Source organism: Microcaecilia unicolor, chromosome 5, assembly GCF_901765095.1.
Source record: "Microcaecilia unicolor chromosome 5, aMicUni1.1, whole genome shotgun sequence".
Taxonomy (NCBI): Eukaryota; Metazoa; Chordata; class Amphibia; order Gymnophiona; family Siphonopidae; genus Microcaecilia; species Microcaecilia unicolor.
The window spans coordinates 39091965-39110240 of record NC_044035.1 but is presented as its reverse complement, the minus strand read 5'-3'; the positions used below and the strand labels follow the sequence as shown (position 1 = coordinate 39110240).

The window sequence follows — 18276 nt, the reverse complement described above, 5'->3', positions numbered from 1 at the left end:
AAATGGGGCATAAACAGCAGGTCTGCGTGAAAACATACTTACGTGCCCATTTACAGAATAGCACCTAAGTGATTCCACCTGGATCTGCAAAGGGGCGTGGCCATGGGAGGGGCATGGGTGGGTCAGGGGCATTCCCTTAAAAGGCGTACAGTGTTACAGAATTCAGGGGATCCGCACCCAACTTGCATGCCGGGATTTACACCTGGTTTCAGTTGGTGTAACTCCTTGCACCCATAGTTGAGTGAGAATCGTGGCGCCATGCGCTATTCTATAAAGGGTGCCGATCCCGGAATGTCCATTATAGAATACCCTTCAGTGCGGATTTTTTTCTGCTAAAGAAGAAGAGTCACTTTATATTTCTCTGAGGTGGGAAATGCAACACAGTAAACCAGCAAAAAAGTGAGTCCAAAACCTTTGCTTCTATCTACTATATGACGTTCAAATATTTGAAAGGTATAAAATATGATACAGACGTTCAAATATTTGAAAGGTATAAATCCGCAAACGAACCTTTTCTGGAGATGGGAAGGCGGTAGAATGAGAGGACTTGAAATGAGATTGAAGGGGGGGGCAGACTCAGGAAAAATGTCAGGAAGTATTTTTTCACGGAGAGAGTGGTGGAGTGAAGGAGTGGCCTAGTGGTTAGGGTGGTGGACTTTGGTCCTGAGGAACTGAGTTGGATTCCCACTTCAGGCACAGGCAGCTCCTTGTGACTCTGGGCAAGTCACTTAACCCTCCATTGCCCCACATAAGCCGCATTGAGCCTGCCATGAGTGGGAAAACGCGGGGTACAAATGTAACAAAAATAAATAAATAAAATAATTGGAATGCCCTCCCATGGGAGGTGGTGGAGATGAAAACGGTAATGGAATTCAAACATGAAGTGGGATAAACATAAAGGAATCCTGTTCAGAAGGAAGGGATCCTCAGAAGCTTAGCCGAGATTGGGTGGCAGAGCCGGTGGGGGGAGGAGGGGCTGGTGGTTGGGAGGCAGGGCTAGTGATGGGCAGACTTATACGGTCTGTGCCCTGACAATGGCAGATACAAATCAAGGTAAGGTATACACAAAAAGTAGCACATATGAGTTTACCTTGTTGGGCAGACTGGATGGACCGTGCAGGTCTTTTTCTGCTGTCATCTACTATGTTAATATGGAATGCACTTTTAAAAGAGAAAAAACACTTCAGTGGCTACACTCTGTTTTTGCTGGGACATTAAGGGGCCCTTTTACAAAGGCACAGTAAGCCCATCACGGGCTTATCACACGCCAATTGGGCACTACTGCCAGGGTAATGCAGGAGCCCGGCGCTAGTGCCTGTCCTCACCTGCGCACCATGTTTTATTCCTATGGGCCTGTTGCAGATAACTCGAGCTAAGCTTTAGTAAAAGATACCCTAAGTGTATTGCACTCTCTGTTCCTTCTAAGCTGAGTGGGTGTCCTTCAACTGCGCTACCAGTAGGGGGTGGTGCTTTAATATTCTGTTTTCAATCACTAGAAACAGGCAGGCTCTCTGGAGTCGTGCAGATCCTGCCTGTCCCTACTATGAAAATGTGATAGTGAAACAGCACCTCCCACTGGCAGGACTGTAGGTGGAGGACTCCTGCTCAGCTTAGAGGGAACAATATTGTTCGTTATTATTTTTGCTGTTAACGCAGGGTAGTGAATTTTTCTCTGTATTAGCTGTACACTAGCGTTCTCAAAATTGCTGGGGAATACCCCCCAACAGCTAATGCAGAGGTTTTTTGCAGTTACCGTGCAATTGTTTTGGTTATTACTGCATGGTAACCGCAAAAACTTAGCACACTTTAGCAAACAGGGGTTCAAGCAGTTATGGATACACTTTCAAGCTGAGAAGCTGGAAAGGAGATGCAACACAAACATTCAAATATCTAGCAGGAACCAAAAAGTAGCATTTTCCAATGAAAAGCTCAAGGACAGGAGATGAAAATCAGGGAAGAGAACCTCAAAATATTTTTTTCACTTATGGATGCCTGGAAAAGGCCAAAGCAGTGGCAGAAATCAAGCCTGCATAGGACAGACACAAAAGGAACTTACAGGCTGATGCACAAAACATCCTGCGCTGTACGGAACAGCTCCAGAGAAATAGCGGCAGAACAACTCTCTAATGCTCGATGTTAATGATATACAAATATAGGCACGCTGTTAGCGTAGAGCATTAGGAAGTTGTTTGGAAGTAAGGGGGAGGATGGTGCTTGATACATATGCATAAGAGCTGCTCGGTAAGCAAAGTTCTTATGCTCGTGCCCAGTCCGGGGACAGAATATGGCACAGCCAGCCCTCTCTGCTCAGCTTCCCATCTCTATCCAAGCCCTGAAACTTGTTAGTGGATGTCATGGTGAACAGAGAAAACCCCACCGACTAACTACACTTCCCCCTAACCCTGCAACCTGCACAGTCACTAATAGGTCCCTCCTGAAGCTGCTCACCTTATTGGCTCCCATTGCTGCCAATCAATATGATGACCAATTGGTGCTTTCTAGCCAGGACGGCGTTGTTTCCTTAAGCTCTGCTGAAGGGTAAGGAGAGTAGTTGCAAGGTGATGCAGTTCAAACTGAGCAGGCAACAAAAGACTGGTTTAAAAAGGCAATAGGGGTTGTTTAGAGGGAGCGTGAAGAATACGACGAAAAAGATGTTCCACTCTATGTGGAAACTCAAGAGAGTAAAACTTTTCTTCCCGAGATACATCTTCCGTACCCTGGTACAGTCAATGGTACTGAGTCACCTGGACTACTGCAATGCACTGTACGCGGGATGCAAAGAACAAACTATCAAAAAAACTCCAAACAGCCCAAAACACCGCTGCCAGACTCATATCTGGAAAAACTAAATATGAACGTGCAAAACCCCTAAGAGAGAAACTTCACTGGCTCCCACTTAAAGAATGAATCGCGTTCAAGATCTGCACAATTGTCCACAAAATCATCCATGAAGATGCCCCAACCTATATGCTAAACATCGTGGACCTGCCTCCCAGAAATGCCAAAAGATCGTCCCGTAAAATTCTGAATCTACACTTGCCCAGCTGTAAAGGACTAAAATACAAGCTGGTGCATGCAACTACCTTCTCTTACATGAGCACGCAGTTGTGGAATGCATTACCTACTACCTTGAAAACGATTGATGAAATAACCAACTTTCGTAAATCTCTGAAGACACATCTTTTCAACAAGGCCTACAAAGAGAACCTATAACCTTACTAAAGCAGCTTGACAACCCACCCAGTTATGAAAGTCTACTTCTATCCGCCTAAATCTTTTCTTCTTTCCCTTATTTAATACTGGTACATTACTAAATGTATCTGACATCCTGGAATGACAAAGCCATGACATGACTCTATAAGCCACATTGAGCCTGCAAATAGGTGGGAAAATGTGGGATACAAATGCAATAAATAAATAAAATGTCAATTTGCAGAAGGAAAATGGAAAAACTGCTACTTATGACAGAATAAAAGGGCCGACAACTAAGAGGGTTGCCTTCTTCCATGGAACTTAGTCTCCCCCTTGCTTCTTCCTGCTTAAGAACCATACGGGACAACTCTTGCCCTCTCTGCTCTCTGTTCCTCACCAAACCCAAGCACAATTCTCACTTCAAAACCCTAATGCCAGCTCCAAGCTGGTGTTAGGTTTTCTTGTGGTATGGGCACCCTTTTTCAGGGCGCTGTTCTCTGACAATTGCAGGAAATAGAAAATGGCCTCATTTAAATGTCATTTTAATGCTATTTGCGCTGATCTGGAGAGAGCTCATTATTTCCTGCGGTAGGGGCCTTTGACCATTGTGTGACGGCAGAAGTGGACACTAGTCTGGCACTAATGGCCTCTAGTGCCTGCATTTGCTTCTAAGCATCTGGGCCTTAGTGATGGAGCAAGAGAGGAAAAACACCATAGAATAATTAAGACATGTGACAGTAGAGTAGGTACAATTTGGTATTTATCTGCCAACATCTTGTAATGATTCTACTAAGTAGTACATTTAGAACAAATCAGAGAAAATATTTATTCACTCAACATGTAATTAAACTCTGGAATTTGTTGCCAGAGAAAGTGGTAAAAAGAAGTTAACTTAGCAGGGTTTTAAAAAAGTTTGGATGTTGTCCTAAAAGCAAAGTCCATAAGCCATTATTAAGATGGATTTGTGAAAATCTACTAATTTTTTTCTAAGATAAACAGGATAAAATCTGTTTTACTCTTTTGGTATATTGCCAGGTACTTGTGACCTAGATTAGCCGCTTTTGGAAACAGGGTTCTGGGTTTGATGGATCTTTAGTCTGTACCATTATGTCAAGGCTTATGTTCTTATGTATGAAATATGAAGCAATAGAGCTAATTAACAATTGATATTGTGTTTTATGCATAGCACTACTTCTATACATCAGTTTCTTTTGAGGTTTTCGTGTGATGTGGACAGTGCCACATGTTGCCCTCCTGGCTTCCCTCCCGGGACATTAATCGTCTTGCTCTAGCATGCTGATACTGGATGGCCTGGTTGATGTCAAGTGGCGGTCTACTTTGATACCAAGACTTCAGTAGATTGTTCATTTGCTCTTGGTTAGTTATTCCATGCAGACAGCTCTCCTCTTCATTACTTTCCTCTTCTTTCTGTGCTTTCTGTGTCTTAAAACATCTCATCTTTATTTCTACCTGCATGCTTTCAAAAAAGTGGAGGATGCACTTGTGGGCAAATTCCCGAGCATGCTCACAGCAGGTTTCATCAAAAATCTTTTGCTCAATGTCAATGTAGTTGCTCCAGTAGCGTGTCTGCAGAAAGGCGGTCTGGTTGAAGCAAGGTCTGAGGGACTTGGCTAGAAAAGCGAGCACAATCAGGAATAGAAGAATACTCCAGCCGAGAGCCTAAATGTAAACAGAAAAATAGAACACTTATGTGGTTACACCAGGGCTAGAAGATAGTGCAAAATAAATCCACTGGTCTTAGCTACATGTACTCCTCAAATAACATACATTATTTTGCATCATGTCATTCTGCTATTTAGTTGACAGTCAGGCTTGTACTCAGTACACATAATTAAGGAAGGAGAACTCCCCCTCAAATCACAAGTCAGAAACCTTAGAATACAGTTAGATTCAACATTTACACTGATTCCACAAATCCAAGCAACCTTCAAGATCTTTGATTCCTCTTTTTTTTGATAGTTGTCTTTATCCCAGTTCTTATCTGATTCAATTTTTTATTTAAAAAGTTTTTGAATTTCATTGGCTTAGTTCTGATTGATACAGATATTCACAGATGCATATCTGCATACATTTGCATCTAAGCAGGATGAATAACGAATGGAGCATGAGATGAAGACACGAACAGTCCAGATTCATCTGAGCTGCACCACAGATAGCTCAATTTTGCTGAAAATCATTTGCAGCTGTTTATCTAAATCCTCTAGTTTGGATAGGACTGGGTTTGAATCTAGTCCGAACTTGTTGGTCCCACTATACTCAGTATCCAAGGGAAATATCACCCCTCACCTCCAATCACACAGAGACCAAAATCCCATTACTTTTATAAATAACATTTGCAAGTAGCACTAACTAGAGAATGACACGGGGACGGGGACCCACGGTAACCGCGGGGATGGGGACGGGGACAAAGCCTGCAGGGATGAGGTGGGGACAGATCCCACAGTGACGGGGTGAGGACGGGGACAGATCCAACGGGGACAGGGCGGGAATGGGGACCAAGCCCGTGAGGACAGGGACAAACTTTGTCCCCTTGTCACTTTCTACTTTGAAGCCTGTTAATGAACTGGACTTTTATTTATGTTTGATTGATGCAGATGACAATATTTTTATTTTTTGGAAAAACAAGCAAACATGCTGGCCACAACTAGGAAAATTTGCATGGGGGATTCTGTACATCCTGCAACCAGCACATCTTCTGAGAAGACATTTTCTATTGCAGGAGGGACTGTGGAAGACAGGAGAGTGAGATTGAATCCTGAGATTGTTGATGACTTCCTATTCATCCACAGATTAAAAAATTATAACACTGCTTCATAGGGCATATTTCTCCCCTCTAGGGCATATAGAACGGGTTGTATTTTGTACCCCTGGACATTTTAACAGGGTGGATTAAGATTCCTTGGGGTAGTAGAAGTCAGCTATTGTTGGGGTTGGAAGAGTAAAGGGTGATGGTGGTGGGAGGGTTTATTATAGCTGCTCATTGTTATTATTGTTTTCTATTTGTAATTTATACACAACAGTTGCACAGCATATTGTTCCTTTTTATACTTTAATAAAAAGATTTAAATACAAAACCATAAGTGTTTGAGGCTTCTGCAGCTGAGAACAGAGCCCACGGGGATGGGGCGGGGTACAGGGACAGAACCTTAGGGGACAGGACGGGGATGGAGACGGGACCTGCGGGGATGGGGTGGGGATGGAGACAAATTTTATCCCTGTGTCATTCTCTAGCACTAACATTGCCAAGGTGGAAGACAGCACAAAATAAAGGAGGCATACAATAGGCAATGGCTGGGAAAGCTCAGTGAACCAATGGTTGGAAAACCAAAAGTAACTTCTTTTATCAGGGACAGAATATATAAGCTGAACAAGAGAAGGAAGGCTCTAAAGGACTAGACCCGCTCTTGGAGAAGGGGACCCAGGGAACTAGGCCAGGCACTGCACAGATGGTGAACCCTGGAACAGTACTGAAAGTACAATTATAGTTTGTGGGTGGAAGCAGTCATGAAACAGGAATTATATCCTTAATAAGAAACTGCCATCACTGGGTTAGCAACAGTAACTGTAAATAGTCATTTTAAAATAAGTGCATTAATATTTCCTGGATGTATTTTTTGAGTATGTGCCACTTCCTTTCTGAAATGACACAAAAATGAATGAAATCCTTCTAGCAGTAGTAACACAAGACTACCACTAGGGGTCAGATCTACCATTTTGAACCCAGAACATCTAGGGGGGATCACTCCTACCTTGTCCATTAGACTACTAGGGAGAGAGGTAGGTGAGCCTTGGGAGGGGTCAGAGGGGGTTGGGAATTGCTGATGGGGGCCTTCAACTCAGGGGAGAGAGAAGATGCTTTTGGTTGAGGGCATTGATTGAGGTGGGGTTTACTGTTGAGGAAGGAATACTGTCCAGGGGTTTGAGTTACATCGCCACAGCAGCTGGATTTTGTTTGGTTTGTGCTGGGGCCCATGTTACTTGCCCATATAGAATAGCGCTTAAGCTAGCACTTACACATGTAAGAGCATAGGTGCTAGGACTTCAGAATGATTGGAGGTGCCAAACACAATAGAAGTAAATACAGTATGCAGTTATAGAACTGCCCTTCATCCCCTAGATTCTCTGTATGGTGCACACAGTTGAGTGCACGAATTTGGGCACACACTCAATTTGCATGCACAAGTTAATTGAGTAATGAGTCAACTGGCACCAACAACAACATATAATGCATAACTGAAAAGGCATGACCCTGGAAGGTGCATGGGTGGGTCAGGGGCATTCACTAAAGAAGCATGCAGTATTATAGAATTTGAAGGGATATGCATCTAATTCATGCACGAGGATTTACACCAGGTTTCAGCTGGTGTGAATCCTCACGCCCAAAAGTTGAATGTGGATCCCAGGATTGAGCATTATTCTATAAATAGTGCCCAAATCGAAGTGCCATTTATAGAACAGTGCTCACCACACATTAAATGTGGGCACCATGTACTGAATCTAGTCCTATACGTATAGCCACTGGGCATGAGATCTATTTGCATACAATGAAAGCAGTACATGCAAATCAATCTCATGCACATTCATAATGGAAATCTTGAAAATCTGACTGGATTGTGGCCCCTTATGGACCATGGTTGCCCACCCCTGTTCTAGGGACATTCAGCACTGCCACCTATCTACATAGCACTGAATATATGGATATTTTTAACCAGCACAGCCTGCGTTAAAAGCTGCCACCACAGAAAATTGACCCAAATATGAGCAAGCCAACTTCCGAAGTCTACTGAAGACCCATCTCTTCAACAAGGCATACAACAAGGATCAACAAATATGAACTCCTATACACATACCCAGAACTGCCCTTACAATATCTGACGGCCAAACCACTATCATGTTTTTTTCACTATTACTAAATGCACATTTCCTATATAATTCTTATACAATTCTTAAATATTTCTTACTATGATTGCTTGCTAATGTACTATCATGTTCTACCATTCATGTTACCCCAAATCCTTCTGTTATACTAAATGTATACTTTCTCATGTATTCTCACTATTCGTGATGTATTGTAAGCCACATTGAGCCTGCAAAAAAGGTGGGATAATGTGGGATACAAATGCAACAAATAAATAAAAAAATGTTTGAAAAGTCTGGATTACACAGGTCTGACCCTTTGCAAGTCTCTAGGTTTTAATTCTTTGGTGTGCTCAAAGTCATTGATTACCTGGGACCAGCACCTCAGGTATCGGGATACTGCTTTTCTAGAAGTGTTGTTTCTCATAAGATCATCTTCTTTGCAGGGTACCTTGGAGAGCAGGAGCTGGATCTCTTGCAGCGTGTTGTTTGTAAAACCAGAAAACTTCCCTGGGTCAACCAAGCCACTGAATGCGCAGACAAAGCATTTACCATCGAGGAGGGTGACAATAATCCAGACCATCGGAGCAATCATGGCTTTCTGGATGACAGAGAAACACATGAACCTGCGGGCAGGAAGTAAACGAGTTAACAGAGGCTTCAGGTGTGTCTGCTCTATAGAGGTTTTGCGTCTACTCCCGGATTCTATATAGGTTGCCCAAAGTTGGGTGCCCAAATATGGGCATGTAGAGCAGATTCACACACAAATTAATGAGTTGATGAGGTGTCAATAATCTACTATTGACATTAATTGGCATTAATTTGGATTTCTGCCTGTGCGTTATTCTATCACACTGCATGCCTAAATTGTCTCGCATTCAACCTAAAAAAGGGTGTGCCATGGGAGGGGCTTGGGCAGTTTAGGGGCATTCCCAAAATGTAGACTCAGCATTATAGAATACCCAGGTTACATGCCCACCTTGCACACCAGAATTTACACTAGATTTCAGCGGGCGTAAATCCTCATGCCCAAAGATGGGCACAGGACTCTGCGCTAAGCGCTAGACCAGAACCCCCTTTATTGAATAATGGTGTGGATTTTTCCATGGGACTAAATATGAGCACCATTTACTGAATCTGGCTTCTATTGACTAGCTTCTGCAGAATATCAATTTGCTTATTTTGGTTAATATTGCATTTTCTTACAGATTTCATTCCTAGATATTCCTTTGCCTAATAATTTATCAGGCTGATATTCAAAGCACATTATTTATTTATTTATATATATTTGGCTCACACCTTTTTGAGGTAGTAGCACAAGCCAAGTTTCATTCAGGTAGTGTTGATATTTCCCTGTCCCTGGAGGGCTTACATTCTAAGGGGCCCCTTTACTAAACCGTTTTTAAGCATTAACGCAGGAAAAACCCTACCACATAACACGTTAAAGCGTTTTACAATAATTTACATCTTAGTGTGTGCTAATTGTGTGTTCTTTATTTTTCCTAAATATTTTTTGGAAGAGGGGTTGTCATGGGCAGTGAATGGGCGTGGAAGTGTTATCCAATTAGTGCGTTCATATCAGCATGTGCTAACTGGATAACACTCAGGGAAGACAAGGCCATGGTGTAGAGATTAAATGAATTCTTTGCTTTGGTCTTCACCGAGGAAGATGTGGGAGAGATACTGGTGCCAGAAATGGTATTCAATACTGACGAGTCAGAGAAACTGAATCAAATCTCTGTAAACTTGGAAAATGTAATGGAGCAATTTGACAACTTGAAGAGTAGCAAATCGCCTGGACTGGATGATATACATCCCAGAGTATTGATAGAATTGAAAAATTAACTTGCAGAACTATTGTTAGTAATATGTAATTTATTTTTAACATCAAGCATAATACCAGAAGACTGGAGGGTGGCCAAAGTAACGCCAATTTTTTAAAAAAGTTCCAGAGGTACTACGGGAAATTACAGACTGGTGAGCTTGACGTAAGTGCCGGGCAAAATGGTAGAGACTATTATAAAGAACAAAATTACAGAACATATACATAAGCATGGATTAATGAGACAAAGCCAACATGGATTCAGTGAAGGCAAATCTTGCCTCACCAATCTACTACATTTCTTTGAAGGGGTGAACAAACATGCAGATAAAGGAGAGCCAGTCAATATTGTGTATCTAGATTTTCAAAATGCATTTGACAAAGTACCTCATGAAAGACTCTACAGAAAATTGGAAAGTCATGGGATAGGAGGTAGTGTTCTATTGTGGATTAAAAACTGGTTAAAAGATAGAAAATAGAGAATAGGATTAAATGGTCAATCTTTCTCAATGGAGAAGGGTTGATAGTAGGATTCTACAGGAGTATGTGCTGGGACCACTGCTTTTAAACATATTTATAAATGATCTAGATATGGGAATAACTAGTGAGGTAATTTGCTGATGACACAAGGTTATTCAAAGTTGTTAAATCGCAAGAGGATTGAGCCTTGTTTGCAGATCTCAAGGTTTGCGAGGGCTGATAAATTTGTAAGGCTGCCACAATTAATGGCGAACAGTTCCATTCAAGATTTTAACAACCAGCAATATGATCTTAAATTGAATTCTTTGATCAATAGTTGCTGAGTTTCCACCATTTTTTCCACCCGTGCAGCTTTAAAATGGCTGCTCCTGTGGCACGTGCTGTCATGTACACACACACTCCTGAAGATATTTTTTAAAAGGCTTTGGACTAGAAGATCACAGTAAAATCTTGTGCTAATGTGGGACTTTCAATCTGCTAAGCGCATTTTTAATGCGGCATTATTGAGGCCATTTTAAATATATACTTTTGCTGGTCCTGTTTTAATTTTTTCAATTAGTGCACAGGTCTTGCAAAACAAATTAACACAGGGGCACTTACTACGTCTTATTTAGGAGGTGCTAAGTTCTCCTGCATTAAGTCAGTGTTATCCAGTTAGTGCCTACTAATGTAGATGAGCTAGCAGGAAAATGCTTCCATGTCCTTTAACCACCCCTGACGTCCCCGACCAAAAAAATTATATATATATAAAATTAAATAGTATAACTTAAATCAATGAGCATGGCAGAGCTTAGTAAGCAGATCCACATCGCAGCATGATATGTTTCCCTTGAGAAAGCCTGTACGGCGAAACGGGACCCCGTCGGGCGTATCAGAGTGAAGCTATATTGCAACTGCAACTGCATGGGCGGCACTAAAGATAAGTGTTCGCCTAATGTGATGTGATTGATGTGTTTTGTTGATTAAAGTCATAAGGAGGTTTTTTTAGCCTATGAAGATTCCATCCCGGTTTAACAGACACAAGTATGTACTGAAACGGGAATACAGAGGCTTTTTTTCCTCCTCACATAAGATGAATAGCAACTGTTAAATGATTGAGCCACTTTGGTGGGTAAAATTAAATAGTGTCAGATTAGCGTGCACTGACAAGCAAATTACTGTAAAACCTTTAACGTGTTTTGTGGTAAGCCTTTTTCCACCACTTTAGGAGCACATTAGCGCTTGGCATGGTTTACCAAAAGGCCCCTAAATCTCCCTTCCGCAGATCATGACTGAAAGAACAAAAGACGGCAAAATGAAAAAAAAATATGAAGACATACAAAGCACTCCAATAACAGTCTGAAAGGTGGGGGGAGAAGACGGATGGACACAATAAAAGACTTCCTACTTGACAATAGCCAGGTCTTTTTTTCTCCTTCCCGTGGGCCTCTTCCATTCTTCCAGCATTATCACTGATTGTCTGTTCACGATCAGACCACAGAGAAATAGGGCGATGGGGGGGATAAACATGACCCCCATTCCATATGCCATGTTGTAATGAGGAAGACATGGGCAGTTAAAATCAAAATAGGAGTAGATTTTCACACTGGCCAATGCTAAAATTCCACAGATTCCATTCATCACTGACTCCGAGTTGGACTGGAAGTACTGGAAGATCATGCGGAATCGTTCCATGGCGCTGAGGTCTGGCAACACCTCTCAGATCACAACCTGCTTGTTAGTCGATGCTCTCACGCTCTTCACCTGGGGTTGATCCAGTTTTCTCAGAGCCCGCTACTCTCCCTTTTTCACCAAGGCTGGAATACAAGGTTTTGTTATCTACCAAATGTCTTCAATAGCAGGAAGGCAGCGGAAAAGTGAAACTCAGTTGGCACAAACAGAAAGGAATACCTTAAGCAAAGGTTCCCAGAACTAGAAGTCCATTATCTCTTCACTTTTTGGAAGGTTTCTCTTCAAGTGTCCAGCTTAGTGAGAGAATGGATTGACTCAATAGTTTCTTTATTCCCTTGCCACATGAAAATAAATATTTGCTTTGTACCTCTTTGAAGAACATTTAACAAAAGGAATTCTATTTGCTTATCATTCAGAAAAAAATATATATTGTTCAAGCAGGCATTTTTCTTTTCCTCATATGCTTCTCTTTCCGCCAGGTGCTCGTCTCCCTGAAAACTTTAACATCCAGTAGAGAACCTTACATATGTGACTGATTTTCCTTCCTTTTAAATTTACTTCCAGAAGGACAGAGGTGTGGAGCTGTGAAATAATATTAATCAGCGGTGCAGGCTTTGAGGATGTAAATCACTATTCAAATGCACTTGATTGTTTGTCCTTCCTGCCTTCCCCTTTCCATTCCCATGGCTGATGGCAATGAGGCACTCAGGATGCTGCTTGTATTCTGATGAACCAACAGCAGATAATCACGCTGCAGGCAGGTAGATAATAAGGAAAGCCATGAGGATATTGCTGTATAGAAACATGTCAGGCATTTGCATCCCTCAACTCCAAACAACTGAATGTGTAAGTAACATGTAATTTATAATATGGGATATTAACGGTGATCATTGGGCAGCAAAGTCCTAGTTAAAAACTCGTAACACTCTTAAGTTTCAATCACAAGTCTAACAAAACTGCCCTTAATCTTATAAAGATTTTGCAGAAAAATATATTCTAAAATATTTAAAGCTAGCTTATGTAGAATTCTCTCAAAAATATCAGTCCACACAAATCTAAGCATATCCAAATTTGGCCAGCATCTTGTCATGGTTTCAACAGCAAAAGATTTGGTATCTAGATACATATACTACCAATGATGCTACATTCTATAAAAATTATTTTCAAATGTCTGTTTCTCACTTTTGTTGAGTCTACCATCATTATATATGTTTTCTAGTATATTCAGGGGGGTAGTTATCAATGTGGGCTACTGTTATTCAGGCTATTTTACCACAAGTCGACCTACTTTAGCACAGGGCCTTATTGCATAAAATAACCCAGTGTGGTAAAATAAGAACAGCCATATTGAATCAGACCAATGGTCCATCTAGCCCAGTATCTTCTTTCCAACAGTAGCCGATCCAGGTCACAAGTACCTGGCAGAATCCCAAACAGTAGCAACATTCCATGTAGAACCCTAAAGAATAGCAAGATTCTGGAATACTAGAAAGTAACAAGATTCCATACAGAATCTCAAAGAGTAGCAAGATTCCATGCTACCAATCCCAGGGCAAGCAGTGTCTTCCCCCATGTCTATCTCAATAGCAGACAATGGACTTTTCCTCCAGGAACTTGTCCAAACCTTTTTTAAATATAGATATGCTAACCGCTATAACCACATCCTCTGGCAACGAGTTCCAGAGCTTAACTATTCTTTGAGTGAAAAAATATTTCCTCCTATTCATTTTAAAAGTATTACCATTTAACTTCATTGAGTATTCCCTAGTCTTTGTACTTTTTGAAAGAGTAAAAAATATTCATTTTTACCACTTCTACACCACTCAGGATTTTATAAACCTTTATCATATCCCCCCTCAACTGTCTGTTTCCAAGCTGAAAATAACGTGACTTAACAGTAGCCCAGGTTGATAACTTCCCCCCTCAGATATCTAAGTTATTGACCTAGCAGTAAGGTCTCACGCAGTAATGGTCTATGCGCGTAGAATGACGATTACCGCCCAAGTGCCAAAAAATAAAAATATTTTCCGGCACACCTACTGGACGCATATGAAAAATGAAGTTACCACAAGAGCGGTAACTCAAAAACTGATGCATGTTGGGCACGTGTAGGCGCCTACGTGGCTATGTAAAAGGGCCCCCTAGTGATTACTGGATACCAAATGATCACCCACTACATTTCCATTTTGCTCACACCGTTTTCAGTAGTAGCTCAAGGTGAGTTACATTCAGGTACAATGGGTATTTCTCTGTCCCAGGAGGGCTCACAATCTTGGTTTGTACCTGAGGCAATGGAGGGTTAGGTGACTTGCCCAAGATCACAAGGAGCAACAGTGGGATTTGAACCGGCCACCTCTGGATTGCAAGACCGGTGCTCTTACCACTAGGCCACTCCTCCACTCTCCCCATTCATTACTAAGTCTAGTATAGTCCCATCCCATGTAGGTTCTATTACCAACTGCTGGAACAGTTCTGCCTGTAGAGAGTCCAGGATTACAAAATGATCAATTTTTCTCAAAAACTAGCTATCCCTGATGAAGCTGTAGCGAAATATTAGCAAATGTTGGATTTGTCTGGATTTGTGTCTCTTGTGCAAATAGCATGGATGAATTAAGGAACCCTTTTTATTAAAGGGTTGTTGCACACAAGTCCAGAACTACCGCTGGGCTATTGCAAGAGCCTGGCAGTAGTTCCCACCCCCAGTGCATGTCATTTCCAGTGCTGGAAAAATATTTTGTATTTTTCTAGTGCCGATGCTTACCTGGCAGTAATCGCTGCCCTGTTATCACCGGGTTAGTGTAAGAGCCCTTACCACCACCTCAATGGGTGGTGGTAAGTGCTCCCCCTGAAATGGCCGCGTGGTGTTTCAGTTACCACATGGCCATTTCTTTTTGAGAAACAAAGGACAGCCTTTTTTACCCACTGCCGTAAAAAGGGGGCCTCAGCGCACATCAATAACGCATGCTGATGCTAGCGCAGGCCCCCTTTTACTGCAGCTTAGTAAAAGGACCCCTAAGTTGATTCATGCTAATTGCAAACAATCTTAGGGGTCCTTTTTATTAAGGTGCGCTAGATAGTGGTGGGCGCTGTGATTAGCTTGTGGGTTTTCCATGTGTTCCGGCCACTTTCTAGTGTGGCTGAAAAATAGCCACAGTCGGGTGGGGTTTTTTAATGGTCATGTGCTAATTTCCCCATTAGCGCGCGATCAATACCACCAGAAGCCCTTACCCTCTATTTAGGAGGCAATAAGGGCTCCCTCACTATTTCACAGTAATCGGATAGCATGCAGTAATGTGCCCATGCTACCTGATTAGCGCAGGCATGCCTACTCACTGCCCCCAGACATGCCTCCTGCTGCAAAAAATAAAAAATATTTTTTTACTGCAGGAGTAGTGTGTGTTGCTGCCCAAACTACCGTGGGATGCCTCAGTACATCCTACAGTAGTGACCTTTTACCACACGGTAGGCCCACGTTCGGCCTACCACGCCTTAGTAAAAGGGTCCCTTAATGTGCAATAAAGAGCATTTCAGTGTAACAGCTGCAGAGGACATGCTGGGCATTCCCCCAGTAATTACCACATAGCTTATACATTTACCTGATGTCATAGGAGCCGACTCTGTGGGTGCTGTGGGTGCTTGAGCACCCCAAATATTGAGAAAATTCCTTGTTTGTGTCCAAGGAAGGGTTATTTTCACTGGGTTTAGCACCCCCAATAATTTTGAAAAGTTGGCTCCTATGCCTGATGTTAATTTTTGCTGTTAAGGTGTGATGTACATAAGTACATAAGTATTGCCATACTGGGAAAGACCAAAGGTCCATCGAGCCCAGCATCCTGTTTCCAACAGTGGCCAATCCAGGTCACAAATACCCGGCAAGATCCCAAAAATGTACAAAACCACACTTTAGTAAAAGGGCCCCTCAGTTTTAAATGAGACATCTCTTTTTCATATTGTACGTTGGAATCACCTTACAGTCAGAAGATTCTCAGGCTTTAAGACTGCAACAAGATCTAAGATTGGTTATTCCAGTAGCTAATAAATTTAAATTGCAGTTGATTAACAATTCCAATTTACAAGGCTGTGACCTTGCTTGTTTGGAATTCCCTTCTTTTAGACCTGAAAACTAACCACTGTTAATGATGAGGAAGTTTCAAAGGTTTTGGACAAGAGACATGGTGGTGATAGATTCTGATTTGCGGAGGGTAGTTTTGAGTTGCATTGCATTGTAAACTTATTATTTTCTTTTTCTTGTTATTATGTTGTTGTTTTTAATGTAGGCTTTCATATTTCATTTTCATTGTTATTGTAATCCACTTGTTTATGATATTGCTTTTTAATGTATGTTTTTATTTGTGTCTGATTATTATTATTGTAATGCACCTTGTACAGGCTTGCTGATTAAACTGACTACAAATGTGAAATTACATTACATTAAATTAGAATATAACAACAAACGTTTTCATGCATGTCCATCTTGTTGCTCGGCTATTGCAAACAATACATTTCAGTACTTTTCTTTAAAAAATAGGAGAAAGAAACAGAAAATTACTTCCACAGTTTAAATATGAAATGAAAATGCTAAATATTAAACAGTCACAATAATTCCGGAAATTCAATCACAAACGTCTTTTTCTCCATCGTGGTTGTGCACTCCTTGGCACTCAGACAAGCATATAGCAATACAAACAGCCCAAACCAAATAAAGGAGATTGCATATCTTATTTTATATTTACCTTAGATAATTTATTTTGCCAGGCAGTCATTTTGCAGTCCTAGCAGCAAGTACAATCCATCTGGTTTCCTACACATAGCAAAATACCTGCTGTACAGGGAATGACATTAGCCCCTGTTTATAGGTGGAGATTGTTATGAGGAACTGATATCTTTGCATTATTTTCAGCTGCCCCTAATTGCTGCATATTTGGGATTGGTCTGGACTTGTGCCATGTTTCCAAAAGCATCAGCAGCTGGTCTAGAAATATCACCCAGTGAGGCTGGCCAACATCTTGAGTTTCCTTTGCAGGCCGCCTGCCTGAAGTCCAGGGGCTCTGGATCATACTTCAGCCTGTACTTTCAAAGAACTGTCGGGTGCATTTTTTTGCAAAATTCTTGTTGTGCTTCATGTAGGTCTCCTCAAAGTACCTCTTTTCTGTATTGAAGTATCTACTGCAGTGGAGATAACTATCTCACACTGAATATTAGCAATTAGCCGGCTAAGCGCTATTTAACCAGCCAGGAGCCATTCTAGGTCGGTTAAATGGTGCTGAATATCAGGCCCACAGTATATATTTATATGTTAAAAAAGAAAACTTCTTTTAATATAAATCAGGAAGAGCACCTAATAAAAAGCAGACTTCTGAATTGGCCACATTGGAAACAGTATACTGGGCTTGATGGACTTTGGTCTGTGCCAGTATGGCAATGCCTATATACGTATGTTCTTAATGTACACTGCTAGACTCATCTACTATAATAAAAAGCACCTCCAACGTTCTGAAGCTGACTCCATGGCACCGAAGTGTTTGAAGGGTTCGTGCTGCCTGCTGTATCCATCTCCTGTCCTGACGTTTGCGTGTTTTCTGGTTCGTCACAACCAGCAGTGACCAATCACTGGAAGGGAATGCTGTAGAGTTGCCAGGCAAAGGAACGTGACGTCACACGCATGAGGGTGTCGTCGTCCCTCAATTCCTCCCTCCTTCCCTTCCAGTTCCAGGCCCCCTCCCTTCGAATTTTAAAAGTCATCTTCACTTACCAAGTCGGGTTTATGGCGGACGACAGCAGCGGTAAAAGGCGTGCAGGCTCGGCCCTTCTCTCTCTCTCAGCTCTAGTCCCGCCCTTGCGGAAACAGGAAAGTGATACTTCCTGTATAGCAAATGGTAAGCCCATGTTGGGCTTACCGCTGCTTAGTAAAAAGAGCCCTTAATTTCCACGCAGCAATTGTTTAACTAGCTAATCAGTGCTGTTAAATGGATGTCAGCAAGCAATTAAGTACTGCCCTTTCTGCCTCGCCTCACCCCATGCTTGGAATAAACTACCTGAGCCCATTCGCCAGGCCCCCTCCCTGCCCATCTTCAAATCCTTGCTCAAAGCCCACCTCTTCAATGTCGCCTTCAGCACCTAACCACCATACCTCTATTCAGGAAATCTAGACTGCCCCAACTTGACATTTCGTCCTTTAGATTGTAAGCCCCATTGAGCAGGGACTGTCCTTCTTTGTTAAACTGTACAGCGCT

The 18276-nt window shown here is 41.9% G+C and overlaps 1 protein-coding gene across 1 annotated transcript; it reads right to left on the bottom strand.

Moving 5' to 3' along the window:
• Positions 1-4272: 4272 nt before the first annotated feature.
• Positions 4273-12046, bottom strand: CALHM3 (calcium homeostasis modulator 3). Its single transcript, XM_030204859.1, has 3 exons — positions 11760-12046; positions 8441-8696; positions 4273-4872 (listed from the first exon to the last, which is right to left on the bottom strand). Exons 1-3 carry the CDS (start codon positions 12044-12046, stop codon positions 4387-4389), a joined length of 1029 nt encoding a protein of 342 aa, XP_030060719.1. The 3' UTR covers positions 4273-4386.
• Positions 12047-18276: the final 6230 nt, after the last annotated feature.

Coding starts and splice junctions, on each gene's coding strand:
- CALHM3 (XM_030204859.1), bottom strand. CDS start 12,046: ATGGAACGATTCCGCATGATCTTCCAGTACTTCCAGTCCAACTCGGAG. Junction 8,697..11,759: donor AAAGACCTGGCTATTGTCAA/GTAGGAAGTCTT, acceptor TCCTGCCCGCAG/GTTCATGTGTTTCTCTGTCA. Junction 4,873..8,440: donor ACCTGAGGTGCTGGTCCCAG/GTAATCAATGAC, acceptor GTTTACATTTAG/GCTCTCGGCTGGAGTATTCT.